Source organism: Parasteatoda tepidariorum, chromosome 4 (assembly GCF_043381705.1).
Source record: "Parasteatoda tepidariorum isolate YZ-2023 chromosome 4, CAS_Ptep_4.0, whole genome shotgun sequence".
NCBI lineage: Eukaryota > Metazoa > Arthropoda > Arachnida > Araneae > Theridiidae > Parasteatoda > Parasteatoda tepidariorum.
In genome coordinates, this window is record NC_092207.1 from 30,579,741 (window position 1) to 30,603,624 (window position 23,884).

The 23,884-nt window shown below is 28.0% G+C and overlaps 1 protein-coding gene across 28 annotated transcripts in view; it reads right to left on the reverse strand.

Annotated features, from left to right (window-relative positions):
* The window catches only part of LOC107456607 (bruno 3), a 705,687-nt gene that overhangs the window by 148,460 nt on the left and 533,343 nt on the right, over positions 1 to 23,884 (reverse strand). Inside the window, exon 1 of one of the 28 annotated variants that reach the window (XM_071179597.1) lies at positions 16,180 to 16,410. The exons of the other annotated variants lie outside the window; for them this stretch is intronic. Coding sequence (XP_071035698.1) covers positions 16,180 to 16,285 — 106 coding nt within the window. The 5' untranslated portion in view covers positions 16,286 to 16,410. Of the gene's footprint in view, positions 1 to 16,179; positions 16,411 to 23,884 lie in introns of those variants that run through there. 28 annotated transcript variants of the gene reach the window in all.

Here is a 23,884-nt window from a genome sequence, read left to right on the forward strand (position 1 = left end):
TTTTTATGATTTTTTTAAAGCCTTTTGGAATTTTGTAGTCCGAGTGTAGGTAACTGAATAAATACTGTATATATATATATATATATATAGTTTATGTTAGTTATGAACGTGTTTTAAAAAAAGTTAGCTAAAGGAAAACTATAATCAAATATAATATTAACTTTTAATAAACTGCATTACTTTAAAAAATGAAATATGTAAAAATAATATTAACTGTTAAGTTATAATCTTTTACGTTTAATTTTTATTTTTGAATTAAGTGATTCTATCATACATAAGAAAAGATAAATATAATCTCGAACGTATTAAAAAGTTCAAAACATATTAAAAAGTTGCTCCTAGACGTTAAAAGCGTAAGTCATTAACTATGCTTTTAAAATGTAAGAAGGTTTAAATTTCATTCTAATTTTCGTTCTTGATGGATTGTTATTAAGATGATTAATTTTTAAAATTAATGAAGTCAGTAATAAAGCAAATTTTTCGAAACAGCATTCATTCTTAAAGTAAAGTGCTTAAAAATTATTTATAAATGTCAAAATTTATTAAGTTTTTGAACGATAAGCTCGTGTCTTTAATTATTTTTTTAACGAATTCATTTCTCCGTCAGAAGTTAAATAAGATCAATCATTAATTGAAAGGATATTATGAATTTGCGTTCAGTCTCACGATTAAATATGTGATATTAAAATCTCACATAATTAAAAAATTAAATTTCAGCCATTACTTTGGTTAATATGTCGTGTATAAATAATATCTATGATTACATCTATGTTTGTTGATATCATGTATATTCATTCCGGTTTCAAAACATCACATTAGACACCTGATTACCTCATATTGACAAAAATCTTTAAATTTTTACCTGAAATAAAACTGTTTTGGTTTATCATCAAGAAAATAAAATAACGTAAATTTTACAGGATAACAAAAACTAAATTATGAGTTAACTAAAAAATTAAATATTAGTTAAAATTAATAACTCTAATCAGAATTAAAATAGCACACTAAACTCTGGTCAAAAGCCGTTTTTTTTAAGAAAAAAAGAAAAAAAAGCCACGAAACTAAGAAAGTAGCAAAATATCGTAGATAATAATGTTTGACTCGCTTGATTTTTCTGCCATTACAAATCGCAGTTCGTAATTACCTCATTGAATTCATAATACCGATTGAATTCATATTAATCTATGAATAAGAATTTTTTTTAAAAGAAATATCATGATGTTTGTATTTTTGCAATAACACATCTTGATTTATATTCACGCATTAGTTTATGAATTCAGTATCACAATCCATATCTACGGGATTAAACAATCACGCATTATGATTCTTATTCACATGTAATCCAAAACAAACACAAGGATTCTCCAATTACATTGAATCACGATATAGTGGTGTTATAATTAAGTTGGTGGAGTGTATAAACGATGTAGTAAAAGTCTGCAGTGTTTTTGTAGTTTTTACAGTAATTGGGTTAGAATAAAATTTAATAAATGTATTTCAGAATGATTGAAATAGGTCCTAAGCATTTTCTCAAATATATCTATAAGCAAATTCAATTGCAGCTTATGTATTCGCATTTATAATGCATTTATATGCTGTGAAATTTATTCTACGAGTTTCGAAAAATGCAAGTTTGCACAAAATTACAGGTTATTATATTTGAATATATTTCAATTTACACCAGTTTTTTAAGCAGAGTAGTTTATGTAAGCATGTATTAATATATAAATTGAGGTACACATTGTGCACCTAGAGATAGAGTCATAGGAAAATCATTTTTTTAACTACCTAAAAATAGGGATGGAGTGATAGATAAATTTTTTCTCTTAACTACCTAGAAACAGATTTAATTACCCAGAGATAGAGAAATAGATGAATATTTTTTAGCTACCTAGAAATAGAGATAGAATAATAGATAAATCTTTTTTAACTACCTAGAAATAAGGATTGAGTAATAGATAATTTTTTTTGACTACCTAGAAATAGAGATAGCTCAATAGATAATTTTTTCCCTACCTAGAGATAGGGATAGAGTAATAGATAAATCTTTTTTTTCTTAAACTACATAGAAATATCTTCAAAACTTGGTAACTCAAAATTTTTCTTCTGTATTTTTTCCGACTTTTATTATACTGGTAGATAGAAATGTAGGAAAGTGAGATGTTTCGAATGGTATGAAATTCGAAGACGAGAACGAAATAAAAAAAAAGTAGATGAAAATAAAACCCAAAGAAGAAACTTTGAAAAAGTATAACATAAAAAGAAAAGATCTTTGAAGAAAACTTTTTCGCCTCATTTCAAAGTTGACAAGTTGCTGTCTTTCTAAGCAGTTGAAGTCTCCCAAGAGGGAGTTGAAAAAAAAATTCTGAGCCCTGTTGCAAAGGTTGCAACAACCTGAAGTGTGAAAGAGAGACCTTTGCAAGCGCGACTGCTTTTCAAAAAGGTGTTTTTATGCGAGAAATACGGTGAATGGAAAATTTCGAGCTTAGTCAAAGAGTCTAGGTGCGTCTTGCACTTGGGGGCGAAATAAACAATAAGTACAAATGTTTTGTAGAGTTTTTTTTTTTTGGGGGGGGGGGACAGAGTCTTNGGGGGGGGGGGGGAGTTGTGACTTTACAATACTATGGTATAAATTTCTCAAAAAAATGTTATGCGTGAATAATTTTTCCTTTGAAGTTCACTTATTTTATAGAAAATTTTGTTAATTTTTGTTATTTAGATTATAATTTTCGCATCCTACGAAACTCAATGCTCTTCGTACTCGAAAAACAATAAGAAAAACAACTCGCTTCATAGTCCATTTTTTATACTGTTTTTTCTTTTTCTTTTATTTTATTTTCTGTTTTTACATGTTATTTTTACTTATTTTTACTTTTTGTTTTTATTTGTTGTAATTTTTGTAAAATTTTTTTTTGAGTGCTCCTCACACTATTGTATTAATATATTTTGCTTTGGCTTTATTTATACAATATCAGAAAGCACTCTGTTTTGCGGATATAATCGTGTGGGCTGAGGATTATATATCAGATTATATCTTTTTTCCTTTTTCCGGTTTTTTTTAAATAAAATTTCATCCTTTTTTTTTTATTTTTTTTTTTAATTAAACTGCTGTTTGTTATTTTTTTACTTATTATTCCCCCCCTCTTTTTTTTCTCTTCATATGTCTATAATTTTTCTTTGTTTTATCTTCATTTTGAACTTACATATATATATATGCAATTACTTATTGAAATTAACCTGTGAAATTTGCAAAAAATTTGCATGTTTTTTTTAATTTACACTATTTTAACCTAACACATTTAGAATTTCCTTTAAAATTAAACATTTTTGAAAATAGAAAAATATTAGATAGATACTATTACTAAATTAGTTAGGTTAGATACTACTAAAAGATGCAAAATTTTAAATTACGATAGAGGAAAATTAACATTTTTTAGAAGTAGGAAGTTTTTTAGTCTAGGGTTAGTTATGCTTCCGTACAAATAAGAAACTTCGAAAAAATATATTACTGTACCGATTCTTCTTAGCCTTTGAAGTCACTTGTACGATGTACAGAATTGTGTTTTTATTCGTTAAAAAACGTACTTGACCAATTCAATCGGGATTTCCTTCTTTTTATTTAATTATGTGTATTTTGTTCATAAAATTATGCTAACAATTTATATATTTTCAAGTGTATTTTTTTCTGCATTTCGTAAAGTTTTAATTTTAATCTTCAATAAAACTTAATGACAATGATCTTATTAATAAAAAAATTTGGATCTGAAAAGTCTGTAAATGTTACAGGGCAAAGTTATCAATATTTATTTTTTTTGGAATTGTTCCGTTAGAAACGACCCTAAAAAAGAGCCAAATTGCAGCGAGTGATTAGCCGGGACAGTAGCATTTAACCTTAAAAAAACAGTGTTGGGTATACCGGAAAAATGTATACCGGGCAGTGGCACTTAACCTTAAAAACATCGGTGTAGGATAAACTGTTTGATTGATTATTGATAACGATTGATTGATTATTGTAATTGGTACTTGATTTTAAGAAAAAAATTAATCATCGCCAACGACTCCCCTTGAAGTGAAATTACTTTTTTTTGCTGAGGAAGGTTACAAAAAAAGAAATAAAAACAAGTTCAGTTTTTAAATAAGTCTTATTAGAAAAGATTTTTGTAGTCAATTATTTTTGTGAGTATGTTTCATTTAATATTTAGTAAGCATCATTATCCCTTGTTCTAAATCAGCAATCTAATAAAAAAAAAATGGTGCAAGCGTCTTCCGGCATTTAAAATCGTCTCTTTGCTTAATAAACAGCTCTCGGCTCTCTTCAGATCTAGTTTAAATCACATAATGTGGATATTTATCTTTGTGGTTTTTAATTTTGATCACTATTTAGGACAAACGGCTGTGAACAAATTGTTTAAAAATCTTCGTCTACCACGTATATTTATATCGGAGCTGTCAAAACCATGGCAAGAAAATACTCAGATTTCCAATGAGTCAATTACAGCTATTGATGAAATGATGTGGGGTAATTGAAAAGCTACAACTTGTAATATCTATGCAGCATTCTAATTGAGAAAAAAATAAATAAAAAGCGCTGCGGTTACCATCTCAGGTATGAAAGCACTCTATGATTAAAAGTTTGCTACAAAAAAAACATAAAAAAAAAACGCAAAATGTAAAGTGAAAAAAAACATAAAGGAAAAAAAACATGAAAAGACAAGTAAAAAATTTCATCCAAAATGGCGACGAGTGTTCTTACATTTCCTTTGATCCTCGAATATGGGCGCTGCTATTGCTATTGTATTTTTGACACTACCATACGTATCTACTCATCATTTGGGCAAACTTAATATTTCTAATACATTTTTATGTTTCTAAAATCTGATTTGTGAAGCATTATCAATATAAATCCATAACAATTCGCACCTGCTCCTATTTGAAAAACAGTATTTTAAAACCCTTTTATGAAGTAGAATTACGATTCAATTTAACATGGATTAGTCTACAAAAAAAAAAAAATTTGAAAATATATCTATTCCAGAGTCAGTCTCAGACAAAAAAATAAAAGAAATTCGTTTAAAGGTTTTAGATTTTATATATTTACATTTGTCATGACGTGTAAGAAAGGCTGTATTTCTAACTCAAGAATCAACTCAAACGTAACCCCGCAGCACCTGTAGCCCATTATTCAGAAAAGAGATTCACAATGTTGCGAATAATTGGATCAAGTGGGATTACATACACAGAAAAGGAGTTCCACATAAATGGAAAGATTTTCACAGATGGTTATTTCTTTTCTTTTATTCTTCGTTAGGAAATCTCAAATGTAGACAGTAAGTGCAAATTCATTCCAGGAAATAGAACGTTTTGTTCAGAGAGAATACGGGAAATTCAATTCCAGCTTTAGCACCCTTTCTTCGATTCGCTCGTATCCCAAGATACATTTCGAGCTTAAAAGAAATCTTTTTTCAACGTTCCGTTCCATCTTTTCCGAAATCTTTTTTTTTCTTTTTAAAATGAAGAAGAATAACAAAGTAAAAAAAAGAAATAACAAGGAACTGAGGAAGATTAGACCTTTCCCTGACCAGATATTTTCCAGACGTGTTCAGTGATTCAGCCATACGTCAAGACGGAAGGCATTTGCATTGAAAAAAGATCAGCACAAATGGCCGTCATTCTGTCTTCTATTTATTTATTTTTTTTTTCACTTGAAGAAAAGAAAAAACAGTGAAAGACAACGGAAATTCAATGTAGTTTTTTTTCAACGCGGGGGGAATGCCGAAAAGAAGACACTCCATTTTTTTGTTCTTTTTTTTTTTAAAAAGATTTTTTTTTTGTTTTTATATTTTTGGTAAATAGTGTAGTGGAAAACTTACGGTTACCCAGAACTACTAAATAGATTCGTGCGTGGTTTTATTGCTAACTCAAAGACAACTTAGCGGTTGATGATGATCGAAGACAAGTTTCGTCTTTTGTAAAGACCGAAGTTAATTTTTTTCTTTCGGAAAAACTTGTAATTTTTCATTTTCGAATTTAAAAGTATTTCATGTTTGCAGTTTTTGCAAAAGAATGTTGTATTACAATTAAATGCATACAATTAGATGCATGGTATGTAAGTTTTTTTTCCTTAAATAACATTAACAAATTTCAAATTTGATTGAAAAAGTATCAGCATAAAATGTCGACATTCTGTTTTCTAATTTAGATATATTTTTTCGAAGACAAGTTTCGTCTTCTGTAAAGACCGAAGTTAATTTTTTTTCTTTCCTGAAAATCTTGTAATTTTTCATTTTCGATTTTAAAAGTATTTCATGTTTGCAGTTTTTGAAAAAAAATGTTGTATTACAATTAAATGCATACAATTAAATGCATACAATTAGATGCATGGTATGTAAGTTTTTTTCCTTAAATAACATTAATAAATTTCAAATTTGATTGAAAAAGTATCAGCATAAAATGTCGACATTCTGTTTTTTAATTTAGATATATTTTTTCACTTGAAGATGATGATCGAAGACAAGTTTCGTCTTTTGTAAGGACCGAAGTTAATTTTTTTTCTTTCTGAAAAACTTGTAATTTTTCATTTTCGATTTTAAAAGTATTTCACGTTTGCAGTTTTTGCAAAAGAATGTTGTATTACAATTAAATGCATACAATTAGATGCATGGTATGTAAATTTTTTTTCCTTAAATAACATTAACAAATTTCAAATTTGATTGAAAAAATATCAGCATAAAATGTTGACATTCTGTTTTCTAATTTATATATATTTTTTCACTTGAAGATGAAAAAGAAGTGAAAGACAACGGCAATTCTTCTTTGCAGTTTCTGCAAAAAATTTATTATAATTAAATACGTACAATTAGGTGTAAGTATGTAGCTTTTTGTTTCTAAAATAACGTACTAACAAATTTAAATTTAAATTAAAAAACATCACCATAAATAGCCATCATTCTGCCTTCTATTTATTTTTTTATTTTTTTACTTGAAGATGAAAAAAGGTGAACAATCAATGTTATTTTTTTTCAAAGTGGGAGACTGCCCAAAAAAAAGACAATTCAATATTTTGTTTTCTTTTATTTTTATAGATTTCTTTTGTTTTTATATTTCTGGTAAATTGCTTAGTGGAAAACTTGGCAAAACTGCTCAATAGATTTGTGCTAGGTTTCATGGCTAGCTCAAAGACAACTTAGCGGTTGATGATGATTGATTACATGTTTCGTCATTTATTAAAACTGAACATAATTTTATTTCCTGAGAAATAAAGCATTGACAAAATCTGAGATTTTTCGCTCTAGATTTTAAAGTATTTCTTGCTTAAAGTTTTGTCAGAAATGTTGCATTATAATTAAACGCATACAATTAGGTGTATGGTATGTATGAAACCAATCCAAGATTCAATAAATCCAAACTAATCCAAATAACGAATAAGATTTGCGTTATGTTTTATCCATAAATCAAAGATAGCTTGGTGGTACACTACGATCGAATACGAGATTCGTCTTCTGTAGAAACCAAAATTAATTTTGTTTTCTGAGAAACTAATAAATTTTTGTTCTAGATTCTAAAAGTATTTCTCGTTTGCAGTTTAAAAAAAATTGTCTTATAGTTAACTACATACAATTATGTATTTATGAAACTAAACCAAGATTTTACTTAAGGAATTTAACTTTTTCTAAAATAACAAATTTACTAAAGATTGATTAGGATAAGATAACTTATTTCCAAATTGTAGAAGTCACTTCCTTTTATTTTAGTAAAATGTTGAACAAACCTAGATTTTTCCAGGCATGTGTAGTAATTTAGCCATTGGCTAAGGCAGGAAAGTTTTGATTTAAAAAAAAAGCAACCTAAAGTAATGACTTGCTATTTATCTATTTATTTCTGCCATTTTTTTATTTATTTATTAGCTTTTTCCTACTATTTATTTAGTACTTTCTGTCTAGTATTGATTCATATTTTAAGTTACTAATGTTAAGTAATACAAAAAACAACAGATAAAAGAAAAAACAACATTTTGTACTTCTTAGTTTCAGAAACTTTGGAACATATGTCACTTTTGTTATTTTTTAAAAACAGTATGCAAGAAATCTTATAGTCGATTAATAAATTAACAAGCAGAGTATTGGGAATTTTTGTAACTGATTTGTACACTAAGAAAACTACCAGAATATTGTGATAAAATTTACCATGCTTCTGGCTCTATGGGATCACCAAAAAGCTTGGTAATTTTTACCGAAGTACTTTGGCAATACACTGGCGAAGCACTTCGGCACATTTCGTAACTTTATCACGATACCTTAGAGCAGTGGTCGGTAAAGTGCGGCTCCAGAGCCGCATGTGGCTCTTTAGCTCCTTAAGTGCGGCTTTATCACAAATATCCATGGAAGGCGCAATAATATTTTCATTTAAAAAAAAACTTTGTTAAAAAAAATTATATCTTATTTTGATAAATTAAAATTCTTCTGTAAATCGAGAACATGTATAATTTTTTGTTAAAGTTAAGAGATGGATAGGTATTTAAAATTTTATATTGTTGTAAAAATACGTAACGAACATCGAGTTTAATTTTATTAGTTTTCGTAAACGTTAACACAAACCATGTACAAGCTACCGGCTTAAATTGTTCGTATGGTTACGGCGTACTCCGTTGTGATACAAAGGTACCACAAACATGAGCGCGCATACTTTTTCTAAAGTAGTGGGCATTGTTCGCATTAATAAATATTTATTAAGTATGAAATTTAGTTTTATTTAGTGTACTACTTATTTAGTGTTATAAAAGTTTACTAAACAAGCAGATTTGGCTCCCAATTTTTTTAAAAATTGTTGTAATGTTCATATTTGGCTCTTTGGCTAATAAGTTTGCCGACCACGGCCTTAGAGCATGGCATAGAAACCATTTATTCGGTTAAATCTACTTTTAAGTTTAGTATTTTTCACTATATGTGTAGTAATAAAAATTATAATTTTAAAAACCAGAGTAACAGGTACACTGTTTCCATAAGAACGGAAAGGTTGCCAAATGAATGGTTTAAAGTCTGTATATTTTGGTTCTTACTTTCAGAATTATGGTTTTCTTTACCAGAAATTTCATAACCATACAGTATGGTAATTTTACCAGAATTATTTTCTTCGTCTAACGCCCATGACAATTTAGTAACTGATGAAACCATTGGAAGGTTTCGGTTCATGTTTTCAAAAAACAAAATTTTATTCAATTTTTAAGAAATTTAGAATTCGATACCTGGGAGCGATTTTCCAATTCAGTGACCTTTAGCCACCCACTCTTCTATTGGGCATTTTCTTAACTTAAAAAAACCTTAATTTGTGACTTTTTTTCAGTCCAGGAAATAATCTTTAAATGAAATAAAAGATTGCATTATAATTGCGACCAAATATAGCCAAAAGGAAAATCTCCAAAAAAGAGAGCGAGTCACTAAAGGTCGCTGGATTGAAATTTAGTGACTCGGAAATTGAATTAGGTGTTTATTTCTTAAAAAAATGTGCATTTAATTAAATGTATAAAGCTATATGCTTGATTCCAATAGAGACTCAAACCTTTTTTTTCGAATCACTTTCAGTTCATTGAAAGTCCTACTCTTGATCGTTAATTTATTTAACGATCAAGAGTAGACTTTAGTTATAATAACTTAAACCTTCTCGAGCGATTCTGTCACGAATATCTACTTTCAATTTGCTTCAAAAGGTTAATTTTCATGAAATATTTACTTTTTCACAACATATGTAAAGAGATTAAAAAAGTAAGATTATTTTTAAAACATGCTAAAGGAAATAATTACGTTTTAAAGGCCAACGAAAATATGCCTCATTAGTTTCCAAGACCAGTAAAAAAAACCATTATTCTCATATAAAAAACATCCGATTCTAAAATAGTTTTTTAATATATAAAATCAATAATGGGATAGTAAAAATACACGATATTGGAATGATACAGTTTACGTAGAGTTATGTGGAGTTAATGGCAATTATTTTACGTTGATTTGATAATGATAGGTCACTATTTCTTAAATCATGGATAATTATAGCATGGTATTTTAATTCAGGTATTAAACATGTTTATGTTTAGTATTGAGTTAAAATTTTATTCTGGTTACTTTTCTTCCACTAATTTAAATCATTAATTAAATTTTCCTTTTGGGCTAAAAATAAGATATTTTATTGTTTAAAATTTCCAAAGTTAAAATAGTTTTGTTTAGGTTATAGCTGTAGTAATATTATTTAACTAAAAGTTAGAATTTGAAGGAGAGTAGAAGAACATATTCTTGTTAGAACAGCTAAATGCTAAAATATAGTTTTTCAGAGAGAAACTCCATTTTTAAATATTTTCAGAATAAATTAGCTTTTTTTTCATACAAATGATCCTAACGTTTTTATGAACACTGAAATTTGCATAGTTAATTTTATAAGAATTTTTCTTGTTCTTCCACTAAGCCCTTTATCAGCTGCACTTTTAAATGTTTATCCAATAAGCTCTTCAATAGATGTTGATTTAAATATTCTTCCACGAAGATCTTTAATAAATGCCCTTCAAATGCTCTTCCACTAAGCCTTTGAATAAATGTCCTTTAAATGCTCTTCCACTAGGCAATTCAACAAATGTCAATTCAAACGTTTTTCCATTAAAAATATCTAATTGCTTGTTACATTTTCTTTCACTAAATACCACAAATATTTGTAAATATATGAGTGCAGAGCTGAAAGTTGTTTATTGAACATTTAATTTCGCTTTTTAATTCTATTTAAACCATTTTTAAAAATGCTAATTGTATTTGATTTGATGCCACTTTTTTATCATTTCTTAAAAAAAAATGGAGTGAAATTGTTGAAATAGTTTTTAATCAGAAGTAAATTCACCAAAGAAAATTAGAATTTAGAAAACTTATATCGCTATTCACATCCGCTTAAAATTATTATTTTTTAAATTTTTGCATCAGTAATTTTTATTTGTAATTTTAACATTTTTCTTAAATTAAGTAGGTATATTTAATTTTGGTGGTTTTTCTAGTACACATTATACGGCATATCTTAATGGGCAACTCACAATGTAACGTATTATATATGTATTGTGAAAACTATATGGATTTCAGTAACATATTTTGGTACATTGTATATTACATTAATATAAACAGAAATTCTTTGAAAACTTATTAAATAAACTAAAAATCCTTTTAAGTCACGTGTCATCAACCCGCTTCACCAATTCCCTTTAATTCTGTCGTCAGCGAAGGAGTTAAAGTTTACTGCAGGACTTCTGCACTTTAGGCAAAACAGAGTTAATCGAATCTAGAAACTTTTTAGATAATCAGCTGCACTCCCACATAAATCTGATTCTATAACTAGATTTCTTCGCCTTTCTCTGTGACAAAACGAAAGAAACTTGCTGACATCTGCAAGAATTTGATACTAAAACTTTCAGACTTGAAATTCGGAATTTCTTTTCAGAATTCACGTACTTTTCAGAGAACGGAATGGAAACAATCACACGCTTCACGTGACCCTCGATCTTTAAATTCAGAATCAAATACGAGAACCTCCTCGGAAAATCTCGGAAAATTTTCACCAACTTTTCTCCCGCTAAAACCTGGAGCGTTAATACGAATTACGAAATCGCTGTCGAAACGGTTCGTCGGTCACAAACTGTGCTCGACTTCCATGAAAAGGTTTGGTGGCAGGTCCGCACTGTAAAGAGGGTGGGGGGAATTAATTTAATCACAAATGGGGGCTCTGTCTGTTTGTTGACATACGTTGCTTCACTTCCTGTAGAAGCTGTTTAATAATATGCAAAAGAGGAGAAGCGTGTATTTCGTGTAAAAGCTTTAGTTGAAACTCGATGTTTGGAGAGTTAACACTTTTAACTAGGTTTGGGTGCGTAGAAAGAATATGGGGGTGGTGTAGGGCTTTTAGATGTCACCCATAGTGTTACAAAATCTCATAAGTGAATGTCATTCGAAATTTTGCCAACAAATTCAACTCATGGGCATTATAGGCCTTAGATTAGTAGAGGCGTCGCTGTAGGTTGATTAGTGCACGTGTATACAATATTATGGAAATATAGATATGGACGATGGAGATTAACGGGTATTATTTTATTAGTGGCAGAATATTTTAGACTTTGCAATTGCCTTATAGTTATTAAAAGTAATTTGTTATGAATACCTTTGTTAGTAAAGTTTAAACTTCATAGCTGTTATAAGATAACTTGCGAAAGTATTAGAGCACATTTTGTTAATATTGGTAAGATTGCAATATTTTCAAATGTGTAAGGTTAAAATGTTTTTTAAATTATTCATTATATATTATAGCCATATAATGTTCTATTAATGTAATTCATATATCGAATAATTACATAGATTGGAAATTGAAATGAATATTAGCCTTTTTTAATTTAAAAGAAACTTTTGAAGTTGAATATATAATATTATTTATAATGAAATTAAATTATGGTAATTGATTACTCAGAGTTTGAGGAAAATTATCGCAACAATTATTTAGGTTTAACAGGCGTTTTAAATTCTCAGTAGCTTAACCAATTTGCATTTTTATATTATAAATTACATTTAAAATTGTATTACTTTAACTCTTGATCATTGTTACTGAATAGTTTTAATAACAGATATTTTTGTTATAATTATTTCTCCCTCAATTCTTGAAAAAATGTTCTCTCATAATCATATTATTTATAATAACTAACGCTTACTGTCATTTCTGCAATTCTATGAGTGACAGAAAATAATTAATTTGTTTATCGGGTACGAAATAAAGCTAAATTAACGGCTAATAACGGAAACTAAATTAGTTTTTAAATATAGATATTAGTACAGTTTATATTTTTACTATTTCGGTTATTCAATAAATTTTAACAAAGTTATAAGACTGCAACGAAAAAAACAAAAATTTTCAGTAAGTCTTTTTCAAAAAATCCATTTTATTTTAGAGCAAGCATCAATAAAAACAATAAAGAGGACTTATTAATTTTAAAATTTATTTAATTACATATGAACTTTTTATATTTTAATGAAAAAATATTGTTTCAAAAGAGATGTTTAATAAGATTCTTTTTGGACGACCACATACTTTTTCTATTTATTAGCAAATTTTTCAACCTATTTATAGTAAAATTTTATTTCTTATGCTATTTTAATTGGTAAAAATGCCATACTAATTCTACAGTTTCATTAGTAAATTTTTTAGCTGATTTAATTTTTTTAATCCTTTATAAAACACTAATTACGAGTAAAAGAATTTTCAGTTTGCTTTTTCGATATTTGCGATTCAAAATTGATTTTTTAAACAGTTTCGCAATAATTAAAACGAAGCAATGTATTAATATTTTGATTATAGTTGACATTATATGTCATCTAATCAAAATAATTGCATATTGTCATGCGTATCAGACTAATTGAAACTTAGTCCATTTTAGTTAAAATAGATAACATTCTAATTTAATGAATAATTGACTTACTGATAATTACAATGATTGCATTTCATTTAAGTAACCTGAATATATTGTAAACGAATTATAACTAGTGAATCGAAATTGTATATCATTATATACTATCTATTTAATAGATTGATATAAAGTAATGTTCGTGTGATATTAACATACAAAGCTTATTTTAAGGCAAGTTTAATACAAATATTAAGTTATTTTTAATAAATCTTTATTAGGTTTGCAAAGATCACAATATATCGACATTTATAGCGGGATACTATAATCTGAGATTTCGGTTAAAATGTCCTTGTAAAATACATTATTTTATATGAACAGGGCACAAAATAAAAAATGGACCACTCTGAATAACTTTTGATCTAATGATCGGACCTTTCCGTTCTAGGACTCATCATTAAAGGTTCGAGAAGGTTATCTCAAATATGCAAATTAATTAGTGCAGATGATATTTTAAGTTACGAAATCAGACACAAAAACGTACTTTCTCTGAATAAACATTCCTTTTTTTCTCGACTGATTCGGAATTTCGACTCCCGAAATATAGGGATAGCAGCAACCTGGGAAATATGGTCCCACTAATTTGGTCAGAGAAGATTTGATCCCTTAACGCTAATTTTACTTTTTGCGTATTTCAAACATATCTCAAGAACTTTTTAAGCGAATTGAAAAACTTTATAAAATTCGTCTATTCAAAGATAATTCAAAGCAAATTTCAACTTCTTGTAAATATTTTTTTTTATTTAATAATAGAGAATCTTTTGAATTATAAGATATACAATTTTTTTAATATAATTTTTAAGAATGCAATTTTAAATAGAAAAATGCAAAGTTAAAACGAAATTGGCTGAATAGTTCCTGAGAAATTGCATTTTAAAAATACGACTTTTTCAAGTTTCAGTGTTTGCTTTAAGTCTAAATTGAAATATTTAATGCCTGTTAGGTTATCTAAATAACAACTTCAATAATAAATAGCGAGTTTAAATGCTTTTTAAATTAATTCTCTTAATTAATTAGGACTTAATTTTCATTGATATTCTATGACTTTTAATATGAGTGAAAATTTTATTTCATTCTTTAACTGTTAACGCAACTTTTTTAATGGTATATCTGCCCTGTTCTATGGTTTGGTCATCTTTAAACGAGAAGTTCTATTAAATGGCATATTGTTTATTGAAAATTTTACAGTTTGTTTCCTATGCAACTAAATTGTCCCTTTTGAAACAAAAAATGCCCAAAATATGTATAATGGACAAAGAACATACCAGTTTTATTTATTTACCAGTTGAGTTGACAATATATTGCTGCTTTTTAAGACTGTTATTTGTTAATATTATTTATTATATACTATTATTATTCCTGATTATGAATAATAAATGAATAATCATTCAATTATGATTATTCATTTATTATCATTATAATTTATAATGCAAAAAATGTTTTATTAAAAAGTTCAATTGTTCTTAATTTCTGAGTAAAGAATAAAGTGTAATTGTATTGTATGTAATGCAAGTTGGATTGTTAGGTTTGAAATATAATATCTGACTCTATAAAATTTCGAATAAAATTATTTTGCCTCTTTTTTGGATTTTAATTATTGGCGTAGGTAGTTTTTGCTTGTAATTTTTTTTATAAACCTTCTTGGTAAAATATTCTGGATGAAATTACGTACATAAAAAAATTAAAATGAAATAATTTTACCGTAAAATTCATTTTATTTACCATTAAATTCATTTTTACCGTAAACTTTTTCACCTTAATTTCTACAATAATACTTATTTAATTAAAGTGTTTCAGTGTTTTTGCAAAAATTACGGTACATCAGATTTTCGTTCTGTATCATGTTTCGAAAGAAATGGATTTTACGGTAAAAAGTACCCGCTCCTTGATTGTGAGTATCTGTTTACCGTAATTTAAACTTGAATTTTTTACAATGTAAGTGAAAAGTTATTTAAGATGATAATAATTGTTGGGCTGCTAGAAACTTGTTTGGCTAAACTAGTAAACTTAAGGGGTCTCAATCAAATGGCTTTGATCCCTTAACTTAATCAATTAACCAAAGGCAACAAAAGATATAAGGAGTAGCAATTTTAAATAGGTAAACTTATTTTAAAGGGTCTTAACCAAGCTGTTTTTATCTCTTAAGTTAGTCAATTATTTAAAGTCAGGTATTATAGGTGTTAAGATTAAAAAGCTGACTAAATTAAACTTTACGTTAAATGGTTTTAACTAAAAAGTATTGCTCACTTAGGCCAAATAGATAATAAAGGTTGTAAAAAGATAAGGTTGTGAAGATAAAGGGTGTCGGTAATTTTTTCCAGAATTTTTTTCGGAATTTTTTTTTACCGAATTTAGCATTTGCTTTTTTTATATAAAAAATATAATAAAATGCTGCTTAAGTCGGTTTAAAACAATTATGTATAGGCATACATTTGCGAAGCGTGCTTTTACTCATAGAAAAGCGTGCTTTAATCAGCGAAAAATCAAATAAAATAAGCTGAAATTAAAAATAGCAAAAGCAAATAGCAAGAGAACAGCATTATCATAAAAACCGGTGTCTCACCCAGTTCCCTGAAAGCAAAGAAGATGATTAGGTAGCTGTTAAGTAAGCAGGAAGGGATTGAAAATGGTCAGGTATATATGTCATGTGGGGGATGTGCAAGGGGGAGGTAGTTGAGGTGGAAAACAAGTCTTTTGCGGCGATGGAACCTTACCTCTTCGTAGTCCATCCGGCCCTTTGAGGATGGTGCATTCCTCTATTTTCCCATATGGCTGGAAAAGCTGCCGGACATCCTCCTCGCCTTGTTGTTTACTGAGCATCCCAACAAACACTTTCCGGTCTTCTGGAATGAGAGGGAGGAAGGTTCGAATGTTTTCAAAAGACTTGTTTTACACTGGGGAATGGTGGTTTTGGATAGAAGAGATGGGGATACTGAGGATCATAAGAAGAAGCTCAAGAGCAAGATGCAAAGTTGAGGAAATAAGCAAGCAGTAGAAAAGAAGCAAATATGCAGAAAGGACTCACTGCGTATGAGTGTAAACATAGACAACAATTGCTGTTGTTATTTGCTTATTGCATTGCTGTTAGGTAACAGGAACGACTGTTAGCAATTTTAAGACTGTAATTGCTTAAATTTCATTGCTGTTCTTCGTTAATTAAAATTCAAATCTATTTAGATTACTTTAATTTGTATTAGATTTTGTGATCTCAGGATTATGTTGCTCTTTGGATACATTGTTGGGTTCCACTGTTAATAACTTAATTATTGCTAATAATTTATTGTCATTTATCGTTAATATTTTAATTAATTTTATTAAAATGGTTTAGGAATATTTAATTTTCTGTTTGCTAAAGAATTGAAAACCTCTATTAATTGTTATCTTTAGTTATTTTTTTTCAATTTTTAAGTAAATGATATCAGGATTCTTATTATAATCTGGCTAGTTGGTTTATGTTGGTTGATTTTGACCACTTAAACTTTCAAAGTATGCTTACGTTATTACTATTTAACATAATTTTCGAATGTTTTAGTTTAGTTCGTTAGTTTATGATTTATTTAAAATAAAATTTTGAAAATTCCCTTAATAGATTTCGATATTGCATTTAATGTTAATTACTATGCATTCATATATAATAAAGTGTTTTTTTATTCATATTTTTTTAAAATTTCTAATATCCTTGATTCCTATATATCCTTGATTCTAATATACTATTCTCAAACAAATTGCTGGTTCTTATATTAAGAACATTTATAGTTTTTTTTTAAAAATTAAGACATTTCATACCGGTAAATTTTAAAAAATGCTTTGAAATTTAGTCATCCTTTTTGAGTAATCTCTTTTTCAAGTTTCTTTTATTATCTGGTAATTTTATTATGCTGCGATTATCGAAATTTATTATTTATCTTAATAACAATTTTAAAGTAACGCTATTACGTGTTTAGATTTTTGCTTTTTAGATACAAAAAAAAAATGTTAAAGCTATGCACATGACTTTTAATAAACAAATGAGAATAATAATATTCTAATAGTTCTAGTCTTTATTTATTAAAATTTTCTCCAACTGTTGACGACTTGAGTTTGCTGTTAAAAAAATTATTTATTAATATAATTACAGTAAAAAATTATAAATCAAAAAAGTTTTGACAAATTGATTGATATGTAATAATAATATCAAAAGAATTTTGAACTAAAGTTTTACTTTATTTATATATTTTCACGTTCTTTTTGGAAATTTTTGCATTTTTATCAGGAAAAAAATTAAATGGGACTAATTTTCAGATTATTTATCATTATGCTTTACTAATACTTAAGTTCCATTTTCTGATAAAATTATTCTGTTATGCAATTTCAATTTCCTTATAAAACGACTTATAAAAATCGATTCATAATCGATTTCAACTTATAAAAAATGCTTTCCTCACGATTTATTATCCAAAATAATTCCAAATAAATATTTCCTGATTTCCAAATAAATATAAAATGGCTGAAAAACCGAATTATTTCACCATCCATTTACCCTATTTCACATAGGAAAGAAGCGAATTGTTGTTACCAAATTTCGGTTAATTTCTTTTTTCCATATTTTTAAAAAAAATCTTTCTCTAGGTGGTGAAACAAGTTGCAAAGATTATATAATTAATGCCAGGATTGAAGAGATAAGAGTGAAAGAAAGAAGAAGTGTGCAAATAGGCTAAGATAGAAGGTTTAGAAAGAGGTTTGAATATCATATTTCTACATAATATGATTTTCTTATATTGTGTACTAAACTTAATACTAAATGTAAACGCTCTCATAAACAATTTTTACCAAGTTTAACGAAGATAAAATGGTTCTCCATATCTTAAAATATTTGAAAATATTTCTCATTCAGATTCTAGATTGCTGATTTAATGTAACCCAAATATAAAGGTTTAAAAAAGTAAAAGAAGTTATGGTATAAACTAGCTTAAAATGGAATAAGAATAAAAGCGAGTTAAAAAAAAGTGGGTAAAAGCAGATTTTTGGTCACCTCAAAATCATAGTTCCTTTATTACACTAATATTTATGTTAGGTTAATCAAGCTTCTAAAGCGAAGCTCTCGGATTCATATAATAAAAACATACCGCTTTCATACATAATATAAACTCAATTTATTAACCAATAAAGGAGTTAAAAAAAGAATTGTGTAACATTTCTTTAACGGTAAAGTAGCTTTGGTGACTGAGAGCAGAAATATGACTGCAGAGCTAAGACAACTTTGGTGGCTCAGATCAGATGTATAACTGCAACGCTAAAGAAGCTTTGGTGGCTGCGAGAAGACATACAACTGGTACGATAATTAGGTTTTGGTGGCATAGAGAAGAAGACTTGAGTGGCTTAGAGACCTTATAGAAAAGAGAAGGCCTCAGCGCGGGTTACCATAAACAAGAAATTTGATCCTTTAGTAGTCCAAACGTAATGACATCTTTCGTATTTCACCACCACTGCGCAGTTTATGTTCGTTACGTCGGACTACTAAATTGATCCGTTCTGAGGCCTTCTTTATCTTAGGAGGTGCTGCTTAGAGTAGACGTACGACCACAAAATTTGAAATCTATTGCATACAACTTTGAGAAAGGTAAATTTTTACTTTCCCTGTAGAAATGCCACATATAGTCGTATATTTTTTTTCGTAAAAGTTTTCTTATTATAACGTAAATTTTTGTTAGCAAAGATTTTGTTACAAGTTGAGTCACTGCAGTTTTTCTAGTCTACCAGACGAATGCGTTATCGCTTACCGTTTCCTAGGTACTCTGGGAAAAAGTACTCTAAGGTACTCTATAATAAGAGTACCAAAAGGTACTCTACTTAGAACCAAAAGGTACTTCAAAAGGTACTCTATAATAAGAATTAAGAAGAACCTATTTGGGAAGAAAACTGAACATTGTCAGGACGGCTGTTAAGCTACCAAAACATTTTTTTATTTGTCCTCGAAATATAAAACTTAAAATATTTAATTAAAATTTAAATTTTGTTTGAGTGAAATTTTTAGTTGAATGCCTATGCTTTCTTATAAAAAACTAAATAAAAATAATATATATTAACCAATTCTGGAACCTAAACAATTGTTTTAGAAATGATAAACTCTACAAAAACAAATTAAAGCTTTTTTACAACGTATGATTGTAGAGTTGTCAACGAAGAGAATGCCCAAAACTAATAAAATACATAAAAACATTTAAAAATGCTAAATGGTGAATATTTTTGTAAGGAAATACTGAATAGAATCTTATTATGTAAATATATAAGATAGTATTGCATTTAAAGATATTTTTCGTTTAAAGATGTAAGTAACGTATATTTTATACATGCATAAAAAAGAAAAATTATAACAGCAAACACATTTTGAAAGTTTACATTAAAAGCATTAAGCAATTAGTTTAAGCTCTTTAAGGCTGTTTTTTTTTCATTTTCGCTCTTTCCTGACAGAAAGCGAAAAGTAAAAATAAATGAAAAAAAAAGAAAGAAAAAAAAAGCCATTTTTGCAAACATGCTCAGATCTCGTGGTTTTTAATGAATTTCAATGTAAGGAAAATAAGCATTCGTAATGAAATGCACTTATTAAGATGACACGATAAAAAATAAAACAGAAAAAAACGAAAAAAACTGAGAGAGGACCGCATAGGGGCCGTAAATTCTTTGAGAAAAACTGCCTATGTCGCTCCGAATTAATCTTGTAGAAACAGCTCAAGACTGAAAAATCTTAAGAAATTAAAAATTAAAAAGGCAAGAAGGAAAGGATGGTACAAAAAAAAAAGAAAAGATTTTTGATTGAATTACACGACAAATATTTTTCGATTCAAATTTATGTATTAAAAAACCTTGGCGAAGGGAAAAAATTGTTTTTACGAGAGAAAAAATCGTTGAATACTTATTAGAGCAAAGAAATAGTTTTTTCCCTTATTAAAGTGGGGATTTTTCCTCTGCTTTGAAAGTCTAAGACGTTTTCTTTTAGATGTTATTTTAATATTTTTTTCTGCCGTTTAGAAGAGCGGAAAGCATTTAATTTGCACATTGATTTCGTCCGTGAAGAAATCGATGGGATGCCTCTAGGTAAAAAAGGACACTTTTGACTTGTGTGATATTTTAATATATTTTTTTCACAGTCATTTGCGTTTTAGGGACGAGCCTCTAGTTTGTTTTATAAATAGTCAAGAAAAGATGACTTTATTTTTTTTTTATTGTTTTAGTATTAGTTACGATATGAATAATTCAAATATTTTTGTATCAGCACAATTTATTGTTGAATTGCTTAGTAGTGTAAGATTTCGCCAATATTTTAAGGCTTCTTTTAATTTTCTAAGCAAAAATAAGCTAGCCATACATTTTATTAAGAATTAAAAACTTATACCTATGCAATGGAAATAATTCTAAAAATACGAAGTAAAAAGTACCTATATTCAATATTTACCGTTAAAACTTACATTAAAAAATGAGTGAGAAGCTGCTGAGTCGTCACCTTGATTCGAACCCGTGAATCCTGTTACCAAACCAACGTATTTTGCTCAGTCAGATTCACACATTGTAGTTTTATAATAATAGTAAAAAAATAGTTGAATACTTATTAGATCAAAGTAATAATTTTTTTCTTGATAAAATGGGGACTTTTTCTATGTTTTGAAAATCTAAGATGTTATCTTTGGGATGTTATTTTTATGTTTATTTCTGCCGTTTAAAAGAGTAGAAAGTATATAATTTGCACATTAATTTCGTCAGTGAAGCAATGTAGAAGAGCGGAAAGCAATTAAGTTGCATATTGATTTCCTCCATATATTATATCCATGCAATATTTTTATTTTCATTAAAAGATAATCTTACCTAGACTGCAGAGTAGTTCTGAAAATTCTCGTTTAACATTTACTGTTAATTCATTTACTGTTACTGTAATATTTACATGTCTCGTTAATTCATTTACTGTTACTGTAATATTTACATGTCTCGTTAATTCATTTACTGCTACTGTAATATTTACATGTCTCGTTAATTCATTCACTGCTACTGTAATATTTACATGTCTCGTTAATTCATTTACTGTTACTGTAAGCTTTACATGTCTCGTTAATTCACTTACTGTTACTGTAATATTTACATGTCTCGTTAATTCATTTACTGTTACTGTGATATTTACTGTTACTGTAATATTTACAGTAAATATTCATGCTAAAAGTGAGTAATGAACCACTTAGTCATGGCATGGATTCGAACCCGGGTAATCTGTTTGCAAGCTGAGGGTTTTATACTAGGATACATTTCGTTCGAAAACAGATACCATGCACATTTAGGCTAGTGTTCTAAGCCCGATTTGCTAGGAAGACTGGTAAAGTATTTTAATGGTTTATCGTGGATCGTTAGGGTTAGTACTTTGGACTATTGGCGTAACTTTTACCTAAGTTTGAAGTATTTTTTGACCATCTTGTTACTAATAATTTACATAATCTCTACAATAAAAAATATTTCGAGAATATATTATTTAAATATAAATAAAATGCATATTAACTTTCACTAATGTGAATTCATAAATTGATAAAAAGTAACGGATATTAATTTTGCCATTCAAATAAAGAAATATTAACCAAGTATAGATAACAAAAGAATACAAGTAACTGCAAAATAATAAAAAAGGAAATAATAAACCTTTAAAAAGATCTAATTTAATGTAATTGTTGCTGCTGTTTGTTGCTGACTAACGAGTCAATTTTAGGTGACAGACTTGTTACGGCATTACGTAAAGAAAGCGCAAGATTTAATTGATTTCCATGTTTTATTTTAATAACACTCATAACCGAAAATGTAGTTTCACATAAATATCTTGAAGAAAAAGGTTAATTGCTTTTTGCTCAAAAATAAGGGTATCCTTTTCAAGTTTTTATGCAGATCTGATTTGAAGATCGAGAGGGAAGAATGGTTTATGTCCACTTTTCCCGCAAAATTATGATTGGATCACCATCTGTTGTATTTTGAGGATTTTATGTTGAGTTTGTCAAATCAATAACGTGGGAAACTTGGTTCTTCTAGAGAGTTATTACATTTTGAAGATGGGCCATTCTGGGAAAAAATAGTTCCTGTCCACGTGTAGACAAGGTGAACAAAGTAACGACCAGAGTCTATGGAGGAAATATTGATTGGAAATGAATTTCAAGAAAAAAAAACGGTTGTCCATCCCACCAGATTTTCATATTTTATTTTTTCTCAACATCAAAAATTGTACTTTTTTCAAATTTTTTTTTGGAGGAAGTAAAAAAATGCTTGTGATATTCATTCATTTTTTCTTTATAACGATATCAATCGTATTCTAGCTGCTGAACAATCTCGAATTTTTAAATTCATTTCTTCACAGAATCAGCTTTCATGGACATACTCCCCTCTGTTGGTCTTCATTTATGCTCATTAAATTAAACTGAGATTTTCATCCTTGATCTGCAAATTATTCAATAAGATTTTCATTTTTCTGTGGTAGTAAGATTGCGAACCCCTGAATAGTGGTTGCGGACCGGTGGTTAAGAAACAATACAAACTACTATTAACAACTTTTTAAACTACTTTCCCTATATACTGTATATAAATCTATTAACGTGGTAAAGACTATATTTTCTATTTACTTAAAAATTTTATTTATTAATTTTGTAGCGTAAATCTTTCACTTTCAAAGTTTCGACTGTTTCTTTTTAAAATTATTTCTTATTAGAGAAAATAAATAGTTTTTTCCTTATTGAAGCTGGAAAGGTGAGTACTGCTTTGAAAGTCTAAAATGTTTTCTTATGTATGTTATTTATGGATTTTTCTGCCGTTGAGAAGAGCGGAAAGCATTTAATTTGCACATTGATTTCGTTCATAAAGCAATCGATGAAATGCCTCAAGAGTAAAAAATGACGCTTTCGATATTATTTAAATATTTTTTCGCAATTATTTGCGTTTTACAGATGAGCCTCTGTTATTTTTTATAGATAAGGAAGAAAATATGAATTCATAATTTTTTTAGAGCTATTTACGATATGAATTATTCAACTACTTATGTATCAGCGCAATTTTAATGTTTATTTGTTTAGTGTAAAATATCACCAATATTTTATGGATTCTTTTTATTTTCAGGAAAAAAATCTAATGACAGTTTTGAATGAATTTTTTTTTTCTAAATGAATTTTTTGGATGATGCTAAGTGCAGGTACTTTCTACCGTAAGTTGATCTGGAATTTTTCATTTTACCTTTAGGATTTCGGAAATGTTTGTTAAGAAACCTTAATAAGAAAAATTTCTCAAATTAGAAACCGTAAAGACTACTGTAAACTAGGCACTTTAAATCAATAAGGCTGTAAATACCATCTTAATTGCCTGAAAAGTAACATTTAATGTAGCTGTTACCCTTTTTCGTTGCAATGATTTTAACGCCTTATCATCAGC